Source organism: Mirounga angustirostris, unplaced genomic scaffold (assembly GCF_029215605.1).
Source record: "Mirounga angustirostris isolate CCGP_5_RB_7025 unplaced genomic scaffold, mMirAng1.0.hap1 SCAF_4, whole genome shotgun sequence".
In the NCBI taxonomy this organism is placed as follows: Eukaryota; Metazoa; Chordata; class Mammalia; order Carnivora; family Phocidae; genus Mirounga; species Mirounga angustirostris.
Window position 1 is genome coordinate 159138988 of NW_026991712.1, and position 23420 is coordinate 159162407.

The 23420-nt window shown below is 41.9% G+C and overlaps 1 protein-coding gene across 4 annotated transcripts in view; it reads right to left on the minus strand.

The window, feature by feature from the left end:
- Positions 1 to 22726, minus strand: part of SMAP2 (small ArfGAP2) — a 66908-nt gene extending 44182 nt beyond the window's left edge. The window contains exons 1-3 of one of the 4 annotated variants that reach the window (XM_064589373.1): positions 22209 to 22725; positions 15269 to 15373; positions 12919 to 13466 (exon numbers count right to left, since the gene is read on the minus strand). Coding sequence is in view for 2 of the 4 variants with exons in the window: in XM_054512950.2 (XP_054368925.1) it covers positions 22209 to 22311 (103 nt within the window). In the remaining 2 variants the exon portion in view is untranslated. Of the gene's footprint in view, positions 1 to 12918; positions 13855 to 15268; positions 15374 to 22208 lie in introns of those variants that run through there. The other 3 variants (XM_054512950.2, XM_045897976.3, XM_045897978.3) reach the window with 3 other exon arrangements.
- Positions 22727 to 23420: the final 694 nt, after the last annotated feature.

The window sequence follows — 23420 nt, forward strand, 5'->3', positions numbered from 1 at the left end:
GTTTTCAAACACCTTAATGGTGAAGCTACCACACAGAAAAGGGAATAGGTTACTTTGGTGAGGCTCCAAAGGCAGAAGTAGCACCAGTGAGTAGAAGTTAATTTTAGCACAGTCTGGGGAAGAAATTTGTAACAATCAAGGCTGTGCGAAAACAAATGCAGCCTATCCAGAAATGGTAGAATCCAGTGAGTACAGGTGTTGAAGCAGAGGCTGGATGAGTATCTCTCAGGGATTGCAGAGACATGATCCCTGCACAGTGGATGGGCAAACCACGAGCCCCAAGGTCACTTCTATGCCACAGTTCTACTAGCTGATTTGTAGGTAATTGGTGGTGGTGGGGGGGGTCCCTTCCTGCTTGACGTTCAATGGCTCTGAAAATGCAGCATGAGATAATCAATTTATGAAGATGTTAGGTTTTGATGAACCTAAAGAACTGAATCAAATTCAGTGTCTGGAGCCTGTGACTGGCACTGAAAACTGGTCTGAATGTGATAGACACTTGAGGAAGAAGCTAAATCAACAAACTCTGGTTTGAAAACAGAGGTTATTTGACTTGGCCCGTCGTTAACTCCAACACAAAATTTGGGAGTCAAAGTGATGAAGAAGCAGTGATTATGTGAAGAACAATTCTCAATGATAGTTACCTCAGTTCCAATCATCATGTCCCTTCACCCCCTGATTCACTACAAAGAATACACACAAACACCAGGGCCATCTTGGAAAAATTAAGTAAGGCTGCTGAGAGGTACATTCACCTATTTTCATCTCTACAAAAGAAAATTCACTTAGTTCCCTTTTCTAAAATAACAATAAACAGTAACTTTTAATTTGTGTATGTGCAAACATTTTAAGGAACCATCAGATCAAAATAAGGGCTTACTCAATCAACCTCTGCTCTCAGGATGTTCTGCAAGAGAAGTTCCTTTCCATCCGGTCTGTCTTACAAGAATGCTGTTTCCTTTTACAAAAAGAGACACTGTCCACATTCATGTACTTGAAAAAAGCAGAAGTTAAGCTTTTTAAATGTTTGAGACAAAGCAAATTGAAACTTTTCTGAGATTGATTAGAGAATAAAAGTAAATACTACACCAAGGAATTTTAAATTGAGAAATCAAGAGGTAGAAAGAACCTTAGAAGTCACTGAGTCTAATCCCTCACTGAATGCAGGAGATCCTTCTACAGGAGACCACCTGGGTCCTCCTTGAACAGCTCCAGTGCTAAGTCAGTTATGTACCCACTTCAAAAGGTAGTCACAAATACTGTTAGATGGCAATCACTATTAGAGATGCCTTCCTAATACTGAGTCCCATTATTCTGCATTTTTATCTCCTGGTGCTGCTTCTAGACTCCTCCTGTATTTATATAAAATAACAAGGTATGCAAGATAAAGATGGAACTTAAGATAGCAGCTACTCAGGGGTGCTTGGGTAGCTCAGGCAGTTAAGCATTTGACTTTTGGTTTCAGCTCAGGTCATGATCTCGGGGTCCTGAGATCAAGCCCCACGTCGGGCTGCACGCTTGGTGCAGTCTGCTTGTCCATCTCCCTCCCCCTCTTCTCCTCCTCTCTCTCTCTCTCTCTCAAATAGGTAAATAAAATCTTAAAAAAAAAAAAAAAAGAGAGCATCTACTCATGCACCCAACCAAATACGCGACAGATGAACCAACTCAATCCAGGAGGTCAGTGATAGAACAGAGACAGCAATTGGATTGCTATGACATCAGTGGAGATGAAGCAAAGCGACATTATCCTCCTACCAGGAAACCCAAAAAGGGTTAGTTAAGTACAACACTAAGCACTCATTGATGAAATGATTAGTCAATCTACACCTAAACTTATTTCAGCAGTTAACTTAAAATGTCTTTTCTCTAAAGACATTAAAGCTAAGAAATCAACAGGGAAGCAGACATTCTTCATCTTTCCGTAGGTGTTAGCAGTGCTTACAGACCTGGATTTGCCTTGACTTTGCTCAGCCCTGGGCAAGGGAGGACCAAAAAATTAAATACAACTGAAAAAGAGCCTAAAGGAATCAGTCCAAAAATAATAACATAGCCAAAGGGCCAGGGGCCAAAACAAGGCACATGTCTACAGCTGGGTGTAGCAGCTTTCCTCGGCAACTTTATACGGTGGCTATTCATTTCCTTGATATCCTAGCAAAACTAGTACTTGCTCTGAACTAGTCCAAAACATGTTTGTATGTATCTCATGTTATTTACTTAGCCCCGGCTAGCCACACAGTTAAAGATAGGGGTTATCTAAACTGTGCCACTAATCAGCTGTTTGACTTCAGGCAAGTCAATTCACTTCTCCAAGAGTCAATTTCCTTACCTAGATAAGATTATCTCTGAAACCTACCTCTTCTCAAAGGTAGTAACAGTATCTCTAAAATTCATTGAGCTACTCTGAAAAGACTCAAAGAAGGGCAGTTAACTTTTAGTTATTTTAGGTCCGCACCACTCTTACTTTCCTGGTTAGTAGTAGGTAGGGATTCAATGTAGTTTAGGCTGTAACTCTTCCTTTCTGTCTGTCCCAGCAGTGGATAACTAGTGCATACTTAGGTGATGTTTCTGGTAATAAAAAACTACCAAATCAACCAATCTGTACCATTATTACTCAACTCTTCAGAATACTTCAGAAGGGAAAGGGCAGGTCCTCCTACGGCCTTTTTTTTTTTTTTTTACTCTGAAAAGGACATTCTGGCAAAGGTATGTTCTGATGATGTTATCACCCCATTCAAAGACATGTAACTGGACCCCCATGGCCAAGTGAACTTTAAACTCCTAAGTGTAGCTTAAATTTTTGCCTGATCTGGGCCTTTCTAGAATCAATTCTTATTACTCCTCTCACCTCTATATACCAATAACCTTAAAACTGTGTGTACAGGTACCAGCTGCTATGTTCCAGCCACACACAGAAATGTCTGAAGGTAAATCCTACCCACAGACACCCAGAGGCCTTTTTCACATTCAGGAACAGGACACAGGCAGAGGGACTCCTGGGTGAGGTGAGTCCCTGATTCCAACCAGAGGGCCTCCAGCCAGTCCTGGAATGGCTGTGCAGTATTCTGGGTGGTGCTGTCTGAAGGCTTGAGACAAGGTCCAAGTCTCTTGGGGTTTCCCTGGGAGGTACTGGTATGTGCTGCTATGATTGTTTTTATAGTAAAGAACCAACATATTTTAAGGAGGGAAAAAGAGCTAGTTAAAAGATTTTCTGCCCAGGGCTGAAGAATCTCATAAAGTCAGTGAGAAGATTCAGCTGATTACACAAGCTGATGCCTCCAGTGGAGGCCAGTCCTCTGATGTTACAAACATAGAGTACGGCAAAAAATACAAAAAAAAAAAAAGGCCACCTCTTCACTTGAAGACAAAATAATAGGCTTTCTAGAAAAAGAACAGAAAAGTGAGCCCCCTAAGCTTTCATTTCATGCAGGGATGACAGCTTGCCTTCAAGGACAACACATGGTCACCCAAAGATACATCAAAATCTCTCCAATTCCTACTGACTGGTGCCAAAAACACTAAAAGCATCTTGGAAGAATGTAAAACAACTTCAGAGGAAAAGAATGGATGGTATGGTTGAAAATACTTATCTTCAGGAAAGCCTAGAGCTGCTTTCCCAGGAAGCCGCAGGGTGGAAGCAAAGAGCGTGGGAACAGAAGGGAAAAAACGCTTGAAAACTCAGACACAAATGAAATAGGTTGTAAATGATACAGAGAGCCAGCTAAAAATCTCTGACTGAAACTGTGCTGGAGATGATGTGCTTAGAGATGCATGAATGACGGCAATTTGGGATTAGACAAAAAGAGTGGATCAGAAAATGGACCACCTAGACTATGAGTCCAAAGTCGACTGAAGAAATGCCTCCATGACTTAAATGTCCCCTTAAAAAGGCCTGAAGGGAAAAAGCTAGGAACATTTAAAAAATTATGTGAAGAAAAGAGCTTACACATCCAACGAGAAATTTCCAAACCGAGCAAGCATCTTTGCAATTTGAAGATTCACAGCTTGGAAGTGAAATTCAAGAGCTTTAGCTGAAACTTCGAACACTGACCCAACTACAGCAAGAACATATAATGAAACGTGCAGAAAGCTAATCCATGAGGTAATGTACTGCTTAGAAATGAAGAAACTTCCCAAAGTATATGAAAACACCAGCGGTATACACCAGAAGAGCAGCTCCTATGGAGAGAGGGCCAAAGACCTAGAGAGAGAACTGGAAAGAAACACTTCCTCTGCCAAAGATGGATTATGTCCCATGAGAAAAAAGCTCAACAAAGTTGGTTGGCATCCCTGTCGACTGAGAGGAAACCTCAATGAGCTAAGAAAAAAAACTGGTCATAGCAGACAAAAATTGGCTAAAAGAGAGTTTAAATTTCAACTTCCCCCCAGTGGCTATTCAACAAGCAGAGGCCTGAAAGGGCCAGGGCATCCCTCTCCCTCATCAGGTTCCCCAGGAAGGAGGAGGGTTAAACCATGAGGCCAAAGGGACCCAGGGTTACATGCAGGTTTGATTTAGCTTCTACAGCAGCTGCCCCCTGAACATCCACAGCCATCCATGGGACATCTGCCTATTTCTCTCTTTAAAAGTAATTTTGATTTATCTCTTTTTAGGAAATGGCTGTTATTTAATGGATGCTACATTTGCTCTCATTTCCTAAGATACTACTTAATATCATTCTTAGGAACATGTTATTTCCAATTCATTGGACTCTCCAGAATTGGACCGTACGACTACTGCACTTTGATGGAAATAAAATATCCACTATTACTTAAACCATTAAACTGAAGTTTGACATGACCACGTAGAGATACTTGAAACAATACAGGAAATGCAATGAGCTGTTATTTAAAAATCTACAAAAGTAACTTAACATTTATCTCAATAAATTTTGATTAATTTTAAAAAACAACGCAACACAGGGGTGCCCGGGTGGCTTAGTCAGTTAAGCATCTGACTCTTTGATTTCAGCTCAGGTCATGATCTCAGGGTCGTGAGATCAAACCCCAAGATGGGTTCCATGCCCAGCATGGAATCTGCTGGAGATTCTCTCTCTCTCTCCCTCTGCCCCTCCCCCCTCTAAAAACCAAACACACAAAAACAATGCAACACAAACAAAAAGTAAACGACACCCCCAGCTAAACTTAGTAATGTTTATATTCGTTTAGCCCTAAATTCATAGATGAATTTAGGGGAATTAACTTCTTGCAATTATTTGTTTCTTTCTTTTTTTTTTTCTTTTAAAGATTTTATTCATTTATTTGACAGACAGAGACACAGCGAGAGAGGGAACACAAGCAGGGGGAGTGGGAGAGGGAGAAGCAGACTCTCCACTGAGCAGGGAGCCCGATGCGGGGCTCGATCCCAGGACCCTGGGATCATGACCCGAGCCAAAGGCAGACGCTTAACGACTGAGCCACCCAGGCACCCCGCAATTTTTTGTTTCTTAATTTTTAAATTTCCTTTTAACCATTGTTACTTCATTTAGAATGTGCTTTGCTATAAAAAAAAAATATGCTTTGCTGTTTAACTGTTTTTAAATTTTAAGGTAGTCAAAATAAAAGTTTTCCCTTCTAAATCTTTTTTTTTTTTAAGATTTTTATTTATTTATTCATGAGAGACAGAGAGAGAGAGAGAGAGAAGCAGGCTCCCAAGGAGCAGGGAGCCCGATGCGGAACTCGATCCCAGGACCCGGGATCACGACCCGAGCCAAAGGCAGACGCTCAACCATCTGAGCCACCCAGGCGCCCAAAAGTTTTCCCTTCTAAAAGAAAAACCAGTATGTACACAGTTCTTGTTAAATAAATGCTCCCATGAGAGAGCAGTATACAAGTTGTACTACATGCTGCTGGGCCTCCAAGTGGGAAGCCCCACTCTTTCTGGAGAACTTTCATTTCCACTTGGAGGATGAGGTCTCTTACTGTGTCAACAACCTCAGGAAGAGGCCTGGATGCCTAACTACAGAGAAATGAGTAAAAGAGCCCCATGTGAGCAGCAGCACAAAAAGGCTAATTTGGCTCTTACCTCAGGTCAAGTTCTCTAGAGAGTAAACTCCTGGGTGGTGGATCCTTAGATAGCACCTTTCTCCTGGAGGAGAGCGTGGTGCTCAGCAAAAAGAAATCAAGCAAAGTAACCAGGAAGCTACTCTGGTCCCATAACGCTAAGGCATAGAGACCTCAGGATCAGGAAGTAGAAGAGGGACTAGGAACAAACTAAGGTAGGATCAACAACTGAATTTTGAAAGGGTGATTATTTTTTAGTCCAAAAATAGTGGATTATTTTTTAGGGGTATATATTTTGTAATAAATTCCCTTTTTTGTTCTCCCTTTGTACTCAAAGTTCTAAACAGTCTTAACAGGGTTAAAGGGAAAGAATCAAAGGAAGTGATTTGTGTCTGTATGAGCCAGAGCTTTAGAACAGAGATGGCAACATGAAGAAAGCATCACTAATCCAGAAGAAGCAACCCCAAGTGGGGAAGAGAAGCAGAACACATTGGAGCTACCTGGGCAACCCGTCATTTCTACTTTGGACTCTCCTTCCTGAATTCATATTTTGGAGGTTCTAAATTTTGGTCAGTAAGGAAAACTGGACTACTTATACTTTCCTGATTAACTTTGGATCTCTCACAAATAGCTGTACCTGGGATATTACTTGTATTTGCAAAACATCATTTTGTGAAAATCTTGCTCTATCCACTTTCCCAATCAAGCCTCTTCTTGCCTTGATTCCCAGAGAATCTTGTTGTCCTGTGGCACTCATCTATGGTTTTTTGTTGTTGGGTTTTATTTTTATTTTTGTTTATTTCTGTAAGCTCCTTTATGTAACAACTAATTTAGTACACTTTTTTAAAACCTAGTATTTTTCTTATGTGGACTTGAGGTTTAAACTGCTTATTACTCAGAAAATCACACAAAGGTAATTTAAATATCCTACACAGAAAGTTAGGGAAAGGGTATCCTTAATGCTCTTTGTCTCCTGGTTAGCCCATGATATTTTGGCTCTAGCCAATTTCCTCTGCACAAAGACTCTGCTTAAAGCATTTATGAATAAGACAGAAGAGTGGCAGCTGAGACATGGCATCTCCAAAAAGGGAGGGAGGAAATAAAAAAATAGCTGCTTTCATTGGGGGCAGGAAGGAGATTGTTTCATTAGGAGCTAAACAGTGAGACTATCTCAGTACGAACAATTGTTTGGCTTGAAGGCTCTATGTGGGCAATTACTCCAGCAAAAGCTCAGCTGGGATGGAACACGGAGCCTGCCAGGACCGAGGGATAGGGACTGACACAGGCTTAAGTGTCTCAATCATGGCTTTGGGATCCCACAGCATCCCAGTAAGGATGCTCACAAAACATACTCTAACCCAGTCGGCAAACAGCATCATTCTGTACCTAACCCAGTCAAGACTGGATTTGCAAGAAATGAGGAAAAGATGACACCGGGGGCGGGGGGTGGGGGGTGGGGATGCAAAGTTATTCAACCTAAAATCAACATATTGCAGCAAAAGTAACAAGTATTAAAATTAGATCTCATAAGAGAACTAGTACATTTCAATCACTACCTCAATGGCTAACAGCAGGTTGTGGGGAGGAGGTGGCGAGGGAGGGATCACTGAGCTAAAAGCTAGGCAATCATTTCAAAGTCGGTCAGGTGGACCTGATATTTCAAAACTTGATATTATAATTAAATGAATTTCCTATCACTCATGACCTAACTTCAGGTAACAAAAGCTCACTTGATTCACTAGAAGTCATTGTCTTCACCCTCTAGGGACATTTACTTCTGTACATTTTTTAGGTTCTTTCAGGTTAAAGCCTTAACTTCCTCTTGGCAACAACCAGCATCTACTCAGATTCTAAAAAAAATACTGAAGATGCAAAGTGAGCCCGCCCAGTTAGGACAGGTGTATCTTGAAAAGAAGCCACTAAAGAAGAGTGATATAGCTCTTGACCAATGAGGTTGCTCTTCATTCTCCATCCCCAGGATGGGTAATAAGCAGAAGAGGAACAATATGAAAATAGATAATTAAAAATAGCCCACCTTCAAACAGTACCACTCTCCTCTTTCTGGAGCAATGCCTCTCAACTGAAGCAATTTCCCCCAAGGGGCAATGTCAACGTCTGGAGACATTTTTAGTTGTCACAACTGGTGGGGGGGTGGGGGTGGGGGCAGAGAATGCTACTGGCATCTAGTGGGCAAGGCCAGGGATGGTGGTAAACATCCTATGAGGCACAGGACAACCTCTCAACAAAGAAGTATCTAAAATATCAACAGTGTTGAGGTTGAGAAGTCCTCTACAGGAATCATTTCTAGGCCATTTAGTTTGAACATTTAGATATAGAATTCCAAAATTGGAAAGAACTTTAAGGATTATCTAGTCAAGCACAGTTGGGGAAACTAAGGTCCAGAGAGGCCAAGTCATTTAACCAAGTTCATAGAAGAAATTACCAGCTAGGCTGGAATTAGAATCATCTTTATACACCCCCAAATATGTGTTATACATGGATGCTCAATAATGGTCGCTAAATTGATATCCTGCTCTTTAGGTGGTCTTTTCTATTATAACAAACAATTCACTCTCTGCTGCTGGGAAGCCCAACATCTGAGATTGTGTATGAAGGCTTATTCACACCCCTTCTTACCCATATTCTTCCTCCTCAAAGGAAGCCCAGAAGTGGAGAATATACTAGAGCTCAAGAACAAGTGGCCAGGCAGAATATGCCTTTCAATTATTTGAAGGGAGGCTCATGCCTTTCTGCCAGAAGGAGGCTTTTTACACAAAACCTGAGTCCACAAACAAACCCTTGTGCAAGACCACGAACACATGACGTTCTCTCCCCAACGGTGTGCAGCAGCTTTCCTAACACATCAGAGGAGCCCCAACCAATGGCAAACAGACGGAAAATCAGTGCCAGTTTAACTGAATCACAACCGTATCCAAACAAGCTAGAGAACTTTCATTTCCAAACAAACAGAAGACTAGAAATTAATTCTGGGATCAAAGTACAGACGGTTGCATGTTAGTCATCAAAACAGCTCTGGCTTAAGGGAGGAGAACAAAGGGTGAAGATTTGGCTCTTTCAAAAAGAAAACACTACCATGTTTAAAAACTAGGTATTTCAGAATTGGGTATAATGAGATTCAGGTCAGTGTGGTGCAAGGGGGTGGGGCAAATATTAGCGGTACGGATAGAAAGGTCCTGCAAAAAGAACAGTGTGTAGAAGAATCCAGGGTAGGTCTCTAGGAAAAAAAATCACAGCTTCAAAAGAGCTAAAGTAAGGTTCTTCAAATTAAACAGACCTGTTCCAGTGGGTACAAGAAGAGCTTCTAAAACTGCTGCAAGGTTATTATTAATTTCTGCAGCACCTGAGAACAGTGTCTAAATATTTACTCCCATCCCACAAAAAGGCTAAAGGAGTGCTTTTTCAGCCTCCTGTTTCACACCCCATGCTACATTTCTCCCAAGATGCAAGATGATGTGCCACACCACAACCTCCTACTGAGAGGGCAGAGTACTAGCTTCGTGACTGGCTCCAGCTTTCAATGTGGCACGGATGCCAAAAGCACAAAAAAAGAAAGGGCACAAAGAAACTACAACAAAACAACCATGAAATTCACCTGCTTGGCTTCCTGGAATGTCACAGATCTTCAAATATCTGAGTTAACAGCATGAGAATAACTTTCAGAAGACAAAAAAAGAATATGATCTGAACACACATTAAAAGAATAACAGTGTTCACGATGGAGGCATAGACACTATGTGTCAGATGCTGCCCATTAGGCATACAGATATACATGGGACACAGTCCCTGTCTTGATGGAATTTATAGTCCAAGGAAAGCTCTTATTAAAAAAAGAACCAGGGGTGGCGGGGTGGCTCAGTCGGTTAAACGCCCGACTCTTGGTTTTGGCTCAGGTCATGATCTCAGGGTCTTGAGATTGAGCCCCACGTCGGGCTCTGTGCTCAGGGCAGAGTCTGCTTAAGACTGTCCTCCCTCTTCCCCTGCTCTCTCTCAAATAAATAAATCTTAAAAAAAAAAAAAAAAAAAAAAAACTAAAAAACCCCCAAATCAAACAAAAACACGGTAGTATTAACCCCTTTCTACCAATGTAGGACCTCTAATCCATCTTCCCAGTGGACTGGTTAAGTGAAGGAGGACTGTATGAACAACATTAAGATGCTGATCAATACACAACAATATTTCCATATATCAACCATATAATGTGGAAGACTATGCATGAGATAAGAATATATGTTGGCCCATCTTTCTGTGATCATGTTCCATAAATCTGTTCCTTATGGTCAAGCCAGGATTCTCCATAGCTCTCCACTCTTTGCCTCAACAGATGTCCACTACAGTGAAGCAGTTCAGAATGACAACCCCATAGCAAGGTTGTCTCTGCATGGGCTCAGCCCAGAGGACTTCCTGACAACTTTTTAAAATTAGAGGGCCCACGTGACCACTCACCTCTGAACACATAATCCATTAGTCTAACAGCAATACAAAAATTTACATTGTACCATTATTTATAATATTGAAAAACTAAAAATTCTAATGTCCAACAATTGGGCAAGAGTTAAATAAGTAATGACATATTCAAATGATGGAATATAATAAAGGTATTTAAATGTTTTTAATGTCATGAAAAATGCTTATGATAAATGTTAAGCAAAACAATAATGACATAAAATTATTATGGAATAAGCGCAAGTAAAAAAAATGGATGATAGGGATTTTGTGAAGTATCTTCTCCATCATTATATTTTCTCATACTTCACAAAGATTTTTTTCACAAATGAGTAATTTTCAAAAGCAGAAAAAAAATAAAGTGTTCGCTTTTTTAAAAAGATTTTATTGATTGATTGATTGATTTATGAGACAGAGTGCTCGGGAGTGGGGTTGGGGAGGATAGGGACAAAAAGACTCTGTGCTGAGCATGGAACCTAAAGGGGTGACAGAATGGGGTGGGGTGGGGGGTGCTTGAGCCCACGACCCAAGATCATGACTTGAGCCAAAATCAAGAGTCGGCTGTCCAAACTACTGAACCACCCAGATGCCCCAAAGTGCTTTTTTAAAAAATAGCATTTAGGGGCACCTGGGTGGCTCAGTCGTTAAGCGTCTGCCTTCGGCTCAGGTCATGATCCCAGGGTCCTGGGATCGAGTTCCGCATCGGGCTACCTGCTCGGCAGTAAGCCTGCTTCTCCCTCCCCCACTCCCCCTGCTTGTGTTCCCTCTCTCGCTGTGTCTCTCTCTGTCAAATAAATAAATAAAATCTTTAATAAAATAAATAAATAGCATTTAATGATGTTTAGCTAATAAGCGTAAGGATGCTCATGCCTCCCCACTCCCCAATATCCCACAAGACAAAAAATAACTGGTCTATGGTAATGAATCTTTTTTCTTCCTTCAATGCATTAAGAAGTCTAATGAAACTGAGCCCTATTTTTACTCTGCCCACAGTATGGATCTTTGATTTGAGTCACTTGTGTCAGACTCCTGTTCAGAAATGAGGCTCAGAACAAAGTCAGAATGCTCAGAGGAGCTGCTTTGGAATCTTCCTTCCAATGCTGCTTTAAGGATTCTTCCCTTCTCTCACCTACAAGCTGGGATGTTAACACAGCACTCACACTTCAGGAAAGAGTTTTTCTCACAATTCTCCTCCATCTAAAATAGCTCCTCTAACCAAACTCCTCAGGCCTACCTTCAGAGAGACAGGGTTCCGGGTTCCAAACAGCTTTCTTTCAACAAATATGCTTTCAACATAGCAGAAGAGCCTGAATCTTTCCCACTCTTTCTTTCTCAAATCAGCTGTCACACTTATATTGGTTTCCATTAACTGTGCTGTTTATTGCTATTTTGAATAAAAGTGTCATGGTAAGAACAGGGAATTTCCTTCCTATTTCTCACTGAAGGGCTTGTGTCAGTTATAACCCAAGTGGTAAAGTATCAACAAGAAGAAGACACCAGCACCCTCTCCTTTCTGAGCTTTATACTGCAGCATGTTACCCGCTCACATAGAAAATTCTGTAAGATTATTTTTTGGAGGCATAAGAACAAAAGCAACCATCTAAACAATATTAAGACAAAATGTTTAACTTAAGGCTTGAAACACCAGAGAACTCATTTCTAAATCTACACACTGGGGGACTTCCAGTAAGGCAAGGAAAGAGGAAGAAGTTGAACAACAAAATGTACTTTCAGTGCACTTCAGGAAGTAATATTGTAGGATTAATATCAGTAAACCTGAATTTAAAGATGTAAGCTCTGCAGTAGAGGCTTGGGGATTTTATGGTCTTCCCAAAACTAGCTGTGAAAGACAGCATGCTTGTTTGAAAAAAAAAAAAAGAAAAAGAAAAGGTTCTCTATTTTCTCAAATCACTATGCTAGGCCAGGCTTATCGACTATAGCTGAGTGGAGGTCTCTCTTACTCCTGCTTTGCCTTATTACTTTTGACACATCATAAAATGAGAACATTACACATTTATTTTTTGGGTGAGGAGAAAGGACATGGAGCCTGAGGGATCCAGTTCTCATTGTTTCAAATTAAGAAATTTCTTTTTGAAAGTCCTGACTTGAAATTAAAAAAAAAAAATCAACATTCTCCAATTGGGCTTATGAAATCCAGAACTTTCTAAATAAATTGTATCCTACATGCATTTAAAAGCACCCAGAATACCCATAGGAAATATGCAAACTGGGGCAGCGGGGGAGAGGGCTATGGTCAACAAAAATGGTCAGAGAACTACTTAACATTACTTGAAAATGAAAAGTAGCAGCAATATTAAAATCTTATTACTACCCAGTGATATGTTACAAAGGTGGGATTCCAGGGCAAGTTTCAGCCACACATGAGGGAGGATGGGGAAGGGGGGCGGGGCAGAGGAGTGTTGGACAAACTGAAGACAACCGCCAGGGCAACCTTACACTGATGGATGGCCACAGCTGAAGGCAGATTTGGCTCATCTCTGGGGTTTTCCACTGGGAAGGGACCAGCAGTTCAGCCATCAATGGACCAGCATCCACAAAGCCTGTGGGGAAATACAGGAGCCAGAAGAGTGGGGTAGGGAAGGAGAAAGTTTGGAAAATGGAAGAGTCAAATACAGTAGCAAAATGTTGTAATTATTAAACATGAGGCTTCAAAAATGCATAGATGTACCTCTTAAATTGAAATGAACTGGCTGAAAAGAACTGGTACTCTGGGAAGCAGTCTGATACGCTTTTTAGAACCAAATTACTTTTTAATTACATCTGTGAATTATACCTGCCAAAAGGAAATTAATTTTTGGAGGAAAGAGAAAAACAATGAAACCTACGCAATTTTTATAGGTGGTAACTTTACTCAGAGTCCTCTACATGTGGCCCCTGTAGAAAATAACAGCCTAAGAAGAAACATACTCACACTCTACTGAAAACCTTCGCTGGCCTAGTTCCACCAAGTCCATTAATGTAGCAGGGGCCCAAAGGCAGGTGACCTGATTGACAAAAAAAAGCCCTTCTAGAAAGTGCCAAACTTCTATTACATAGCTCATTAAACACTTTATAATCAAGAAGAAAACTACTAGCGCTAACTTGGAAAGCTTGGCCTTGAAATGGGGCAGCAGCAACCTCCCTTGTAAAACAAAAAATACTTTTCAGGTCCAGAAGAAAGTTGATCCAGTGGTGTTACCTCCCTCCCCCAGTGCTAACCTACCTAAAGTCGTGGGGGAAAAACCCCAGACAAACCAATAAGACTAGTTAAAATGATGTGGCACAAGGAAAATTAGGTCTATTGCAATTACCTTAACATTAACTGTCAAGGAAAGTCTAATCTGTACCACGAGGCTGCAATCCTCAAAACTCTCTTTGTACATCTTATGTGTTGACTCAAGTCTTTCAGTTGTAGATGGGACAAGCTCAATGTATGTGTGTGTGTGTGTGTACATACATATGTACACACACACACACACACACACACACTGTCATGCCCAAGGCATCCCAAAATCAATAGGATGGGAAACTTATTTCCTGAATAACCAAATTGATAAACTGCCCCTGGAAGATTCAACAGAAGCCAATTTTCCTAGACACACATTCTAATTATTTAGGCAATGACTGAGTTGTTACGTTACTTCCTGGGACTAATTATTGTTTCAGCAACAGTTAAGATTCTTTAGAAGCACAAGAGGTTGTATCTGCCTGAAAACCCTTCTTATCTCTGGTCCAAAATAACTCAACTATTACCTCCAAGGAGAAAGAATTACATCTTGGGAGATTTTTTTTTTTAAGTGCTTTGTGCCTCTGCCTGTTTCCACTTAGATCTTACCCTTGCTCCACTCTGTCAGTGGGAGCTACATCTCCCAGGCTCCCTTGCCAACCAATTTCTGGGTAAGTTCCATCAATGGGAGGTAACAATAAGGATAAGATGTAGGAGGAGGAGGGAAGCCAGGGTAATGCTCTCTTAACAGGGTCACAGTTCCAGCTGCCACCAAACGACTTTTCTTTCCATGCTTCTAGCTCACACCAGATAGCTCAGACTTCAGGCCTTTGGTATCACCAGCACCTTCTAATTTCCTTAGGGGCACACTAGCTCCCAGGTGTTGTTAATCCTGGGTTGCCTCACCAGCCCATTTACCTTCTAGGCTCTTATATCATCCATGTAACCTATTCTGTATATTAAATTCCCTCTGTTTGGGACGCCTGGGTGGCTCAGTCAGTTAAGCATCTGCCTTCGGCTCAGGTCATGATCCCAGGTCCTGGGATGAGCCCCACATTGGGCTCCCTGCTCAGTGGGGAGTCTGCTTCTCCCTCTACTCCCCACTTGCTCTCTTGCTCTCTTTCAAATAAATAAATAAAATCTTTAAAAAATAAATTCCCTCTGCTTGTACTATCTACAGTGGGGTCTGTTTCTCTGCTAGGTCCCCAACTTTAAAATATGTTTTAAAACTTAGGTTTCTTAAGAATTAAACAAATATTCAGATAACCTGTTAAAGATTTCTTCTAGTAAGAAACAAAAGATTTATAGATGACAAGATCAATTCATTCATTCAAACAAATATTTACTAAGAGCTACATCTATACCAAGCACTACTCTAGGTGCTGGAAATACTACAGTGAATAAAACAGGCACAACCACCCCTGCCCTCATGGAGCTTACATTCTAGCGGACATGTTAACAGTGGCACAGTATAATTTTTTAAAAATTTATCAATATCGGAATATTTCTTTAACAACAGAGGAATTTGGTTAAAGTAAATTAACTTTAAGGTGTTCTACTCTACATAGATTTGGTTCCTACCTTTTCAGTGTGGTAAGCTGAACTGTCACATTCCAGGGGCCAACACAGAACTTCTTCAAAATTAGTATCTACTTAAACTGTCCACTTGCTCAAAGAGAAGTACAACTGTGATAAGGATTTAAGCAGACACAATAACAGAAGTTAGGCACTGTACGCTTAGAATGTAAAACATACGTGTGCTTTATGCAGATTCCTGCTTGGCATCTTTTCTACAGGGATATCATTTGGAGGAGTTGAGTCTGAGTCCATTTAACAAGTCATTTTGTCCCTTGTCTGTGCCATAGGTAGGGTCCATCAACATAACATACAGAGCCAGCTGCAATGTGGATAATTAGTAAAGTGCAGCAGTCACTAATTGCATGACGTCATTTCCAAGATGGAATTTTCAGGCAGAAGAATAGAAACAGACAATGACTCATGTAGTGAACAGTTATATAGACAACTGTGCCCAAGAAAGCTGCCACCTACATATCATAATGACATCAGATGAAAAATGCAGAAAGTAGTTTTCTGATTTATTGGAAAGCAATAGGTTTGCTGAAAAAGTATACTGAGAGATCAGGCTGCAGCTACCTGCTTACACCTCCTAAGCACTGAGCAAACAAGAGCACACATCAAATATTCAGCACTCTTAGACCACTTGAGTATTAAGCATGCTCAGCCTCAAAAATCAATGTCAACTCCAGAAGTGACATAATATCTACCGCTGGCATTTCACTAGACTTTTCTAAGATAATTTAATGTACTTGCGTACACTTCCATGTTCGTCTTGTGGGCACAATACTGAGACCGTTCTTACTACTCATCAGTTAGAAAACATTTCATGTCTCTAATACTTATAATTTCATTTGAGTAGTAGGTGGACTTCCAATAGTATGGGCTTCTTATACAATAGAGAGTCTAAAGCATATTCATAATCCCAATACTATAAAGCAAATCAACTACAGGGCTAGAATTTTAACCTTATTGGCCCCTGCCTACCTTTATCCCTTGCCACTCCCCAACATGTAGTTAAAATATACTAGAGAATCCTCCCACCCACCCACACACTCAATACCTTGCAGGCTTTGCACATTCTGTTTCCTCTGCTTCCAAGGCCAAGTTCCCTAAATTCACCTGGCAAAGTCACGCTTATCACTCAAGACACAGCTTACTTGTCTCTTTGAAGCCATGACTTCCTGAGGCAGACTAGTTTGCTTTCTCCAGAGCTTTCATTTCTCCCTGCACACAATGCCATGATAATACTACACTGCATCATTTATCAGTTTATACATCTGCTTCCCCATTCAACTGTATGATCCTTCGGACCAAAGACAGGGCCTTTGAATCTACCACATATCCTGATACGGTGTCTGACACCAAGTAAGTGCTTAACAAATATTTTCAGAATGAATACATATAGTGTGGGATTGCAGGCTTGCAGAGTTCCCCCTAAACGATAAGGCATTTTCTACTCTCTATCCCACTGCCACAGAATGATATTTAAAGGACAAGGAGAACAAATAGGAAAGTATCTCCCAGGGAACAAGCTTAACAAGTTGATATTAAAAGACAATCTAATGAGGACTTTGATAAATTACTTTCAGTGTAACTGTGTCAACCCAACCATGACTGTTCGAGTTAAGGTGCATTAGCTGTAAAAACCCAGAAAAGGGGCGCCTGGGTGGCTCAGTCGTTAAGCATCTGCCTTCGGCTCAGATCATGATCCCAGGATCCTGGGATCAAGCCCCGCATCAGGCTCCCTGCTCAGCGGGAAGCCTGCTTCTCCCTCTCCCACTCCCCCTGCTTGTGTTCCCTCTCTCACTGTGTCTCTCTCTGTCAAATAAATAAATAAAGTCTTTTAAAAAAATAAAAATAAAAATAAAAAACCCAGAAGTTATTTGATCTTGGCTGGAGAAGGGTGTTTAACAACTAGGGATGGACACAAAACTTCTGTTGTCTTGATCTGATGGAATTTTTTTCAACCTCTCAAAAGGTGCCACAGATACAGGTAAAATAATTAAAAATTGATAGGAAAGTTCATGTTCTAAGGAATGCTAGTTAACAAGCAATGACTTAGCTATCTATCAACACAAAACAAATATAAAGCAAAGCTAGAGATTAATTTACTGAAGTTAAAATTTAGGACTACTGTAGAGAATTTCTACACAAAGATTCCCTGGTCTAATCTTTCATACAAGTTTAAAGAGTGAGGAAACATCCAAAGACCATCCTCAAGGGTACCATAAAGTACATTTGCAAAAGTGCCAGAACCCCCATAGATAGGAAATGGTTTTGGCTTAAAGACTAGGGAATTACTGGGTGAGTCATTCTAACCATGGCTTCCAGTAACCAGAGTACTTAAGGGAATAAAGTCAGAAAGTGAAACAAATAAAACCAAGATAGAATAAATAAGACCAGCATGGTGGTAATAAGTAATGCTTACATTTGTGTAACACTTTAGTTACCAGGCACTTTCATTTTTCAAATGAGGAAAATTAAACTGAGAAAGTTCAGTGCAGTACTGAAGGTCACAAAGCTAAAATAAGCAGAGTGAAAGAGTTTAACTGGATGTTTCAACATCAAGTCAACAGCCCCTTCCATTACTTTGCTTCTGTGCCACCTGAAAGGTGGGCTTATTTGAGCTATGGATGGGCCTAGGACACTTTCTAAGATGCCTTCATCAAGAGCAGATGTTTCCAAATCACTTAAGCATCTCTTTCAACTTAATCAAGATAACCTAGGTATAGCCTTAGAACTGCATGGAGCACGGGGTGTTATACGCAAACAATGAATCATGGAACACTACATCAAAAACTAATGATGTAATGTATGGTGATTAACATAACGTAATTAAAAAAAAAAAAAAGAAAGTCCCTTGAAAGAATGAAGAAGCGGGCGCCTGGGTGGCTCAGTCGTTAAGCGTCTGCCTTCGGCTCAGGTCATGATCCCAGGGTCCTGGGATCGAGTCCCACATCGGGCTCCCTGCTCTGCGGGAAGCCTGTTTCTCCCTCTCCCATTCCCCCTGCTTGTGTTCCTGCTCTCGCTCTCTCTCTCTCTCTCTCTGTCAAATTAATAAATAAAATCTTAAAAAAAAAAAAAAACAAAGAATGAAGAAGCTCTTTAATGTACATGGAGAGAGCACTTACATGCTTTCCACGTTATACTGCTGATTGAAAAATGCAAGGTGTCACGGACTGTGAGCAATACACTACTACTTGCATAAAAGCACTGCAAAAGAATATATTTAAATGTAGTTGCTTGCCTGTGCATATATTATCTCTTAAAAGTCCCATAAGAAATTACCAAAAGTGGTTACTTCTAGGAAGGGAAAATGGTGGCTAAGGGACCAGGAATAAGAACACAACTTTTCATTGTATATACTCGCCTTTGAACCTTTTATATTTTGAACACATGAAAGTGCTACCTTTTCCGAAAAGCATATTTAAATCTAACAGTATGTAGTGGAAACTGGAACAGAGGCAATAGTTAGGTAATTCAAGGTAAAACATTTCAGAGGCATGTAGCAGAAGGGAAGAGTACAAAATATTACAAAGTTTCTGTCAAACTCCAGAATTCTAAGTGGTGTTTCACAGTCTGAACTATGAAGTAAATATTCCACAAGACCATCAAATCTCTTATATTTTAATTCTTTGTTCATTAAAAAGCTCTCAAATTTTTACAAACCTTGGTACTGAGAAAGTAATATCCCAATAGTGGACACAGGTATCCAGGTCATCAGAAAGACAGATCCTTACATGGTAAATAAGATAGTGCCTAGTTTAAACCAGTGTCTGAAGAGGGTGATTAGCAGCTATTCCAGGCACACTGATAAAACATGGAACCGCAGAGCTAAAGATTAAGCCTTGGACTAGTACAACCTCACAAGGGTCTATCCAAAAATGGGACCCAGCCTAAACTATGTAGAGTTACCACTGACATATCTGGAATTTTTAGTATGTTTGTCCTTTGTCCTATCACTACTTAAGTCAGTCCAAAAATTTACCCTAAAGGTCACAATGTCTTTGGGTGATGAGAAAACCGTATCTTTGGGCCTAAAAGTAAGTCAAAGCATTTTTTAAAAGGCAATATCTAAGCAGCTTTCTCTGCCACACAGGAATCACTTCAGTGCCTTAGGGATCCCAGGAACCAGTGAGTCTTATGCTCAAGAGAGTTAAAAATCCCAGGATCAACAAAACTTGTACTACGTAAAGAAAACACATGCTTGTTCTCTACTCTGATGTTCACATTACACATCCAAAGATAATCACATCCTTAAACAAGTGTATTTAAAAGAAGAGCCATTGCCAAAGGGTTATTTTAGAACATCAGAAAAATACTGCTCATAGGTCTGCAGTCCAGGGCTACATCATCTGATTTAATATTAATAGATGAGCACTCACTCACCAGGTCCTGTACAATTAGCTCTCAATTTTCTAAGAAACAACATGAGACACAGGGATAAACTCAGATCCAAATCTCATTTTCCAAACCTAATAGTTTTTAAATACCTCTTCCCACTACATGTATTTTTTACCAGAGCTAACAAGTAACTTAATCTGATATGAGTGTCTCTTCCTACCATGATCCAGTAGTTGTCTGTATGATCATTATGACAACCAAAATTAGGGAAAAGGAGGAGGAAAATTAGTGAGAAGGGTTGAAAGTGTGGAAGGAGTTAGATAATACACAAACTGGATAAACTGAGGCCTAAACAACATGTTATTTAACTGAATTGAAAGATGACTGACACCTTGTCATTTCATGTTTAATACAATGGCCAATTCACTGAGGCCACCAAGCCAAAATGTAAAACTAATTTGTGAAAAGAAATCATTTCAGGAACCAGGATTCTACCATTAACAGTAGTTAATAAAGTTTACAACCCAGCAGTTACTAGTTCTCATCAAGAATTAACTACTGTTTCATTATCTGATCCCCAGTAATGCTATTGATAAAAAGCAATGGAAAATTTGGGGGAAGAAGTGATGAATCAAGCTCTCTCTTCCATATGTTATATTTCATTGGAATATGAGTAAGTATGAGTGGTAGGAGAAATGGGATGTTGGGGGTAGTCATCAAAATGGCATCTGACTCCCCAAATGTAGCAATGCTCACTCTAGTAGGTTGCTTCACTGTGACTCAAGATCTGTCAATTGAGGTCATAAGGGAATTTGAGTAAAGCCAGGAAATAATACTCCTAAACTTTAAACTGAATCTTCCAAAAAGTCTAGGACAAGATTTAACAAGAGTCAACTATAAGAAATTAACCTATTCAACATAAATGGATTCTAAAATACTTTTTAAATCAAATTCTTGCTAAGGCAAAAATGCAGGAAAGAAGTCTGGGCACATGTTTTCCTAAAAGTACATGCCATTTATTTATTGGCAGAGGACATTAAAATATACTACTAAATGTTTAAATCAATGTATCGTTCCCCTGTTCTCCTTACATAACCTTATTTTTCTAAAATAAAAGGTAATTACCTAAAGGCATCAATTAGGCATGTACTTCCTTTCTCAATATTGATAAACACAAACACATTTGAATCTTTGTTGTATACTATGCACCCAGTATGCTACATGCCAAACGACTGTGGTAAATCCACTGCATTATGAACAGAAGCAAATTAACAACAGCTCCCATAACTATGCCCTTCTCCCCAAAGGGAAAAGAATTTTCCCAACTTCTCCAATTACATCCCAAAGAATTCAGAAAGAAAATAAGGAAACAAAATATTTACAGAAGTTTGTATCTATAAATTCTGAGTGCTAATAACCAAGCTTTCACTTATAACCAAGCTTTCCTATCGTACTGATCTTTAATTGGATCAAATCATGCACCTTGGAGGGCACAGCACACAAGGATTAAATGGCTCTAACAATATACAATGATCATATTTCACCTTTGGGAGGGTAATGACCACGGAAGCAACAAATTTGATGCATCCCCTGCCTCCTTCTCTCCACTGATTAAACGGATCCTGCACTACAGCCACAATCTGCTAGTTTCAGCCCCCGCGCGCGCGCGCGCGCACACACACACACACACACACACACACACCGGCTCCAAAGCACTCCACCGCCAGGGCTAGGCTGTCTAGAAATCCGCACTGTGTCACTGCATAAGGCAGGTTCCCACTTCACACATCCAGGAAGAAGAAAGCCACCTATGCACTCTGTCAGATCTCAGCAAGACTGTAAAATGACACAAGGAGCTGCTAAGCAAATAGCGGGCAGCAACAATCACCTTAAAAAATTATTTAAGCGGTTTTCCTACCGTCATCTCACTTCCCTCGTCTCCCTCCCTCTCTTCCTCCCCCTCTCTCAGCCTCTTCCCCCCCACCGTCCCCGCCTACACACACACACACACACACACACACACACACACACACTGCAGTTCATCCCTCAGCTTTGCAAGTGGAAGGTGGTGAGCTCCAGGCTGCCTCTGGAACGACAGCCGGCCCAGAACTCATTCGGAGCCCTGACATACGGACATTCTCACCTGCACACACCACCCCCACCCCCACCATCACTGGCTCCCCCTCCCCCTAAGCTCTCACACTCGCCCCCCCACACACACATACACACACACACACACACACTGCAGTTCATCACTCAGCTTTGCAAGTGGAAGGCGGTGAGCTCCAGGCTGCCTCTGGAACGACAGCCGGCCCAGAACTCATTCGGAGCCCTGACATACCGACATTCTCACCTGCACACACCATTCCCACCCCCACCGGCCCCCCTCCCCCTAAGCACTCACATTCGCCCTCGCAGCCTCTCCCCACACAGATCGCGGCGCCGCAGAACACCCAGCAGCCTCCTCAGCCAGAGGAGCACGCCTTACCATTTAACAGGATTCGGGCGGCCTAAGCTCCAGAAACCCCCTCCCCACACAGGCCACGTCCCAGGCACGGCCGGAGGCTGGACCCCTCGCCCGCCGGGAGGGATGCGCTACCTTTGGACTGGCAGTCCGCACAGAACTTGTTATCCTCCTCCAGCAGCAGGTTGGCCAGGACCGCCTGGTACCGATCCACGTCCTTCACCGACTTGCCCGTCATGGCCAGGGTGCCGGCGGGGGCAGAGGGCGACGCGCCCTCCCCGCCCCCAGAAACCCCTGCCTCAGTCGCGAGGTGAGGACTCCCGGTCCCCCACCCAGGGGCACCTCCTGAGCGGGGGAAAGCCCTCCCCACACCCCCGGGCCAGGCCCGGCGCCCCTTCTCTCGTCAGGCGCGCCCGCCCCCCACTCTGCAGCCCCTCAGTGCGGCGCCCCCTGGCGGGCTCAGGGAAAGGCTCGAGTCCAAAGGAGGCTGCCGGACTAGAGACCTTCAGCTCTGGCAAACGGGGCGCGCAGAGACGACCCCCTCGCCGGCCTGTCTGCGGGCCGTGTGTCCCGCGCCTCGGTTTCCCTGGCAGCTGCCGCCTGCTCGGCCACCACCTCGGCCGCCTACTTCCGGCAGCTCTTCCTCTCCACCTCCACCCAGCCCAGCCCGCGCATGCGCCCCGCCCCTACCGCGTCGCACAGGGCTCTTTCCTCGGCTCCGCCTCTCAGGGACCAATCCGGGCAGAAGTGAGGGGCGGAGCTTGGGGTGGGTGGAGGGAGGAGTGGGCACGCCTCTTTCATGTCCTTGGAAAAGAATGAATGGAGCCTGGCAGAAAGCGAGTGTAGGGAGTGGAAGAAAGTGAAGGAAAACAGCAATTAACATTTGCTGAGTTCTTACTATGTGCCAGGCTCTGTGTTAAGCGCTTTATATGAATTATCCCAATATAATCCTCAAAACGTCTCTATGAGTTAAATATTTATCATTCTTATGTAACCTGAGGGTTGTGGCTACTCCAAAATCATCCAGCTTATTCTTTTCTTCAATAGCCAAATGGAGGACCCAACCTCCTAATCCAGGATAAGGGGGACAGCACATCCTCCCCAAGTTTTCAGAGGATTCTGGTCGCCTCTCACTGCTCCCACTGAATTCTGGGTTCCTCTGTTCATTACATTTCCTGCCATCTTTGGACATTGCTTACCTGGTGCCTGGATACTTTCTTTCATCTCTTAAATCCTCCCCAAACAGTGCAGTTTTGTGCAGCAGACTTTCACTGAAGGTTATTTGGAGGGATGTGGTGGAGAGGAAGGGTGATTATAGCAAAACACACAATAGAGAACTACTTAAAA